At 61.1% G+C, this 4,377-nt stretch overlaps 1 protein-coding gene across 1 annotated transcript in view; it reads left to right on the top strand.

Moving 5' to 3' along the window:
- The first annotated feature begins 1,437 nt into the window (after positions 1 to 1,437).
- Positions 1,438 to 4,377, top strand: part of AGRN (agrin) — a 31,809-nt gene continuing 28,869 nt past the window's right edge. Inside the window, exon 1 of the mRNA XM_030887965.2 lies at positions 1,438 to 1,590. Within this exon, the coding sequence (XP_030743825.1) occupies positions 1,524 to 1,590 (67 nt within the window). The 5' untranslated portion in view covers positions 1,438 to 1,523. The remainder of the gene's footprint in view (positions 1,591 to 4,377) is intronic.

Here is a 4,377-nt window from a genome sequence, read left to right as displayed (position 1 = left end):
GGGGTCATGGGTAGGCCAGGCACAGTGATGGGGAAGGGGGGTGCCCTGCTTCTCCCTCCATTGGATCTGGGGATACTGGGTCTCTGATGGTGGTTTTTTTCTTCCACAATCTGTGCCAGTGGTGGGCTCTGGGCACCCAAGTCCCACTTGTTCTCCTTCAGCCCAGAAACCACCTCCAAGGACCAGGTCAGAAATGAGATCACCCCTCCTGCATGCAGATGGGGAGGGTGGCCAAGAGGCTCTCAGACGCAGCCCCAGCCTGGCTACAGCTGGGTTCCCTGCCGGGCCCCCTCCCCTTCGGACCTGCAGGGCAGCCTGCCAAGTCCCTGCAGGATTTTCCCGACTTCCTCCCTGCAGCTCTTGGGTGTGGCTGGGGCTGGGGTTGAGTGTGGGGGGGGTAGGCCGGACGACAGCCACTCAGCCCCTCCCCATCCTAGGCCATCCAAAGGCCTTTCAGAAAGCTCAGTGTGTCTGTCTCCAGGGGGTCTGTTGGTGATATGTGTCCGGGGTGGGGTTGGGGGACAAGGAACACGGCCCCACCTGGGGTCCAGATGCCTGTGCCTGGCAGGTGGACTGGCCTCCCCTTGGCTCTCACTACCCATTGACAAAGCCCATCCATGGGGTACAGGCTTGCACCCCTCCAGCCACCCCCTCCTTTTGAGGGAGGGGCATTCTTCCCTGGGCTCCTCTCACCTGGAGGGGAGTGCCTGCTTGCAGTGTGCACACCCCCAGGCTGGGGCTGGCAAAACTCAGTGGGCGGCCATTTGTCAAAGCGGGTGCCCTCAGGCCCGAGGACGGGGGAGGGTGGGGCGGCCCTGTGAAGCTGCCTGAACTTGACTGCGGGTGCCTTGACTGCACAAGCTGGGCCAGCCCAGAGGGAAGAGGGGGCTTCCATCTCATGAGGGGAGGGGGACATAGCCCACCCATGGGGCTGCCCCTGGAGCCCCTAAGTGGTGGGTGGGCTAATGGGGAGAGGGCTTGCAAAGCGGGATGCTCTGGGCCCTGGAGCTCCCTTTCCAAGTCCCTCCCAAGCCAAGCTGAGGATGTCCCCAGGGCTCTGGGGTGGCTGGGTCAGCAGCGAGACTGGGAGGGCAGGCGCTGTCTCCTGCAGAGGATGTGTGTCCTGAGGCAGGTGTCCCAGAGTGTCCCTCTGGCATCCTTGTAGCTTTGGGAGGTTCTCCTACCCCAAGACCTCCTAGGGATTTCCCAGGACTCGAAGGAATGGTACAATACAATCTGACCTGAACAAACAGTACACAAGGCAGGGGAAACTGCTGCCTCAGGCTTCCCAGGGCCACCAGCTGACATCACCCCCTCCTCACCCCCAGGTCCGAGTCTGGCGGTACCTGAAGGGCAAAGATGTCGTGACCCAGGAGAGCCTGTTGGATGGCGGCAACAAGGTGGTGATTGGTGGCTTTGGAGATCCCCTCATCTGTGACAACCAGGTGTCCACTGGGGACACCAGGATCTTCTTTGTGAACCCCGCGCCTCCATACCTGTGGCCAGCCCACAAGAACGAGCTGATGCTCAACTCCAGCCTGATGCGGATCACTCTGAGGAACCTGGAGGAGGTGGAGCACTGCGTGGAAGGTTCGAGGGCTCGGGCGGTGGGGATCGGAGGAGGGGTGGGGAATCTGGGACTAGATGGTGGTTGACGGGTGGCTGGCTGTGGGCAGAGGCTGGCAGCTGTGCCCAGGTGCCTGAGAGAGCCAGGGTCCCCTCATGCTCCGGGGCAGAGGGAAAGCGCTGTCAGCCGCAGCCCACATCTGCGTCAACCTTGCTCCCTGCTTCCAGTTGTGCCTGACCATCACTGTCAGCGGCCTGAAGCCCTGACGTTAGCACCTTCACCCTGCCCTCCTTCATCTTGGGACGGGAAGAGTCTCAGCCCTGCAAAGGGACAGGCTGCCTCTGTCCCCTCCCCCTGCTCACTTACCCCCCTTTTGAGGGGCCCTTTTCCAGGGGAGAGGGGGGGACCAGGTGAATGAACACCAGCTGTTGATGTTCCTGCAGAATCCCGGACATCTGTCTAGGCCCGGCCCAGATGTCCTGCAAACCCTGCTGAGTGGGGGTGGAGGGGACTGGCCTGTGTTGGTTTTGAGGGGGCTCATTTCTGGGCAGGGCAGCTCTGTGGGGTCAGGGTGGGTTTGGGACCCTAATGGAGATGAAAAGCTTCTCTCCTGCTTGGTCTCCACTTGTGTATTGTGAACGGCCCTAGGGTGGATGTTTCTCCCCTGCTCAGCCTCTGGGAAGTGGGACTCACGTGACAGACCCCTCTCATCCCAGGACAGTCCCAGTTGGGTGCTGAGATCCTTGGCTGGGAAAGAAGGGGGGGGAGTTGGAACTGCTTGTCGCCCCCACATCCTGCCTGTTCCCTGTCTGTTTGGGAAAGGATATACCCAGCCGGAGGGGTGGTCCCCAGAGGAAACTTCCTCCTGGGCTGGTGGGAAGGGTCTGGGACTTCCTGTCCCTGGGAAGGCAGCCCCCACTCCCTTAACCTTTCAGCCAAGCCAAAGTCATATCATCTCTCCGACTTCCTGCTTTGACTGCTTAAGGGGTCTCTGTGGCTGCTGGTGGGCTCCTGGGTTCTTTGGCTTCTGGCCCATGCTCAAGGCAGGGACTGCCCAAGGGGAGGGGCAATTCTAGAACAGACCCCATGGTGTCTCTGGCAGCTTGTGGTGGGCTGCCTCCCAGGGCCCAGGCTGAGAAGGGTTCCCTGAGGCAGCACCGCCATCATAGGCAGGGGACAGCTTTGAAACCGGCCCTGGCTGCCCTGGAAGCTTGTGGACTTGGCTGGGCTGATGGAGCAGGGGCCTTCGGGGGAGAGGAGGTGGCAGTGAGGGGGCTGCAGATGGGGTTAGACGGGCTTCACCAGGGATGCTTAGGTTTTTTTGGGGGGTGAGGGGGCATGCAGAGGGGACAAGGTCTTCCTTGCTGGCCAATGGTCAGAGAAGGGGCAGGAGAGGAAGGTTGAGGTGCAACCAACTCCTTAGCTAGCCGTCCGTCTGGATCAAATAATTATTTCTCTGTGTAGCTGAGTGGGTTTGGCCTAGGGGGGTCCGTGACTCTATAACTGAGGACATGCCACAGGGTCAGGGGGCACGTAGCAGAACATGGCAGGCATCTGCCAAGCTGGCTCAGCCCACACCAAGCCATGGCTTTGTGTCTTAAGTACCCAGGCTGGGCAGAGGGACAGCTGGCAAGGAGCAAACCCTCGCCCCAGCCCAAAGCCCCCGGTTGGCCCAGGCTGCCCGGGCATGGGAACCCTGGGCTGAATGTGGTGAACTCAGGGGTGGGTTTTTGTAAGTCGGCCCCAGAAGAGGCAGGCCCACTGGGGCCCTTGGAAGCCTGGCCCTGGGACTATCCCTCTCCTTGGAAGAACAGGGTGTCTAGGGTAGGCTAGGTATAGAGGTGAGTCATGGAGTTGGGGCCAGACCTGGGGAAGGAACAATTGCTTTGTGCCCAGCCCACCCTGGCTGGCTGGCTGGCTGTGAAGGAAGGCCCCCACCTCCTATTCTCTGTTGGAGATAGGGACCTCCGACCCCACCCCAGGGATTAGGGCTGTGGTAGCCCAGAGCCAAGGATAACTCTGAATGAAGGGGACAGATAGGAAGGGGCCTGGCCAAGCTGACATCTCCCCTGGCTCATTCCTACCAGGGGCCACATGCTACTTTGTGAGCAGATTGTAGGGTGAAGTCTTGGTAGCCAGTCCTAGTGCCCCAGTCCCCACCTGTCGTTAACCCTGAGACCATTGTCTCCTGATGAACTCTTTTCTCTAAAGAGTCTCAGAAGGAGGCCCCCAACGTGGGGTGGGGAGCACAGCCTCCTAGAGCACCTACTTCCTCCCCACCTCGAGCCTGGGTGCCCCCCAACCCCCCAAAGCCACAATCAGAAAGCTAGGGGGAAAGCTGGGTGGGCACTACACCCTGGGGACCTTAACTACCTAATCCAATGGCCCCTCCCTCCAGTGCTCAGACACCTCCCCTGTACACCCAGGACCCCTCCCTTCTCTCCACCCACTTGGCCACCCCACCTTGCCTTTCTTCCAGGGTTGTGGCTGCAGAATGGTCACCAGGTGCCCCACTAAGGTCCCGCTCCCCTTGTGCCTGGCTACTGTCACCTGGACCCTTCTCCCAAGGGCTCCCGCCTCAGGCAGCACATCCCACTTCCGGCTCCCTAGAGACCTGCCTCCCTTCCTCAGTTTCTCCCAGACCTGCAGGCTTCCCTCCTTCTGTGAGGCCGCTCCCCAGCCTGCTCCTCCTCCCCCACCCGGCCTGGGGAGCCACATTCCTGACATAACTGAGACAGGTATGTGCCCCTCCCTCTGCTGCCACCTTTGGGCCAGGCGGGGGAGGCCGCTGCTCTGAAGAGGACCCCCCC

This window comes from Echinops telfairi, unplaced genomic scaffold, assembly GCF_000313985.2.
Source record: "Echinops telfairi isolate 266 unplaced genomic scaffold, ASM31398v2 ScPeMD7_7457;HRSCAF=8495, whole genome shotgun sequence".
NCBI classification, from domain to species: domain Eukaryota; kingdom Metazoa; phylum Chordata; class Mammalia; order Afrosoricida; family Tenrecidae; genus Echinops; species Echinops telfairi.
The sequence above is the reverse complement of the archived record's forward strand: the minus strand, read 5'-3'. Positions and strand labels throughout refer to the sequence as shown.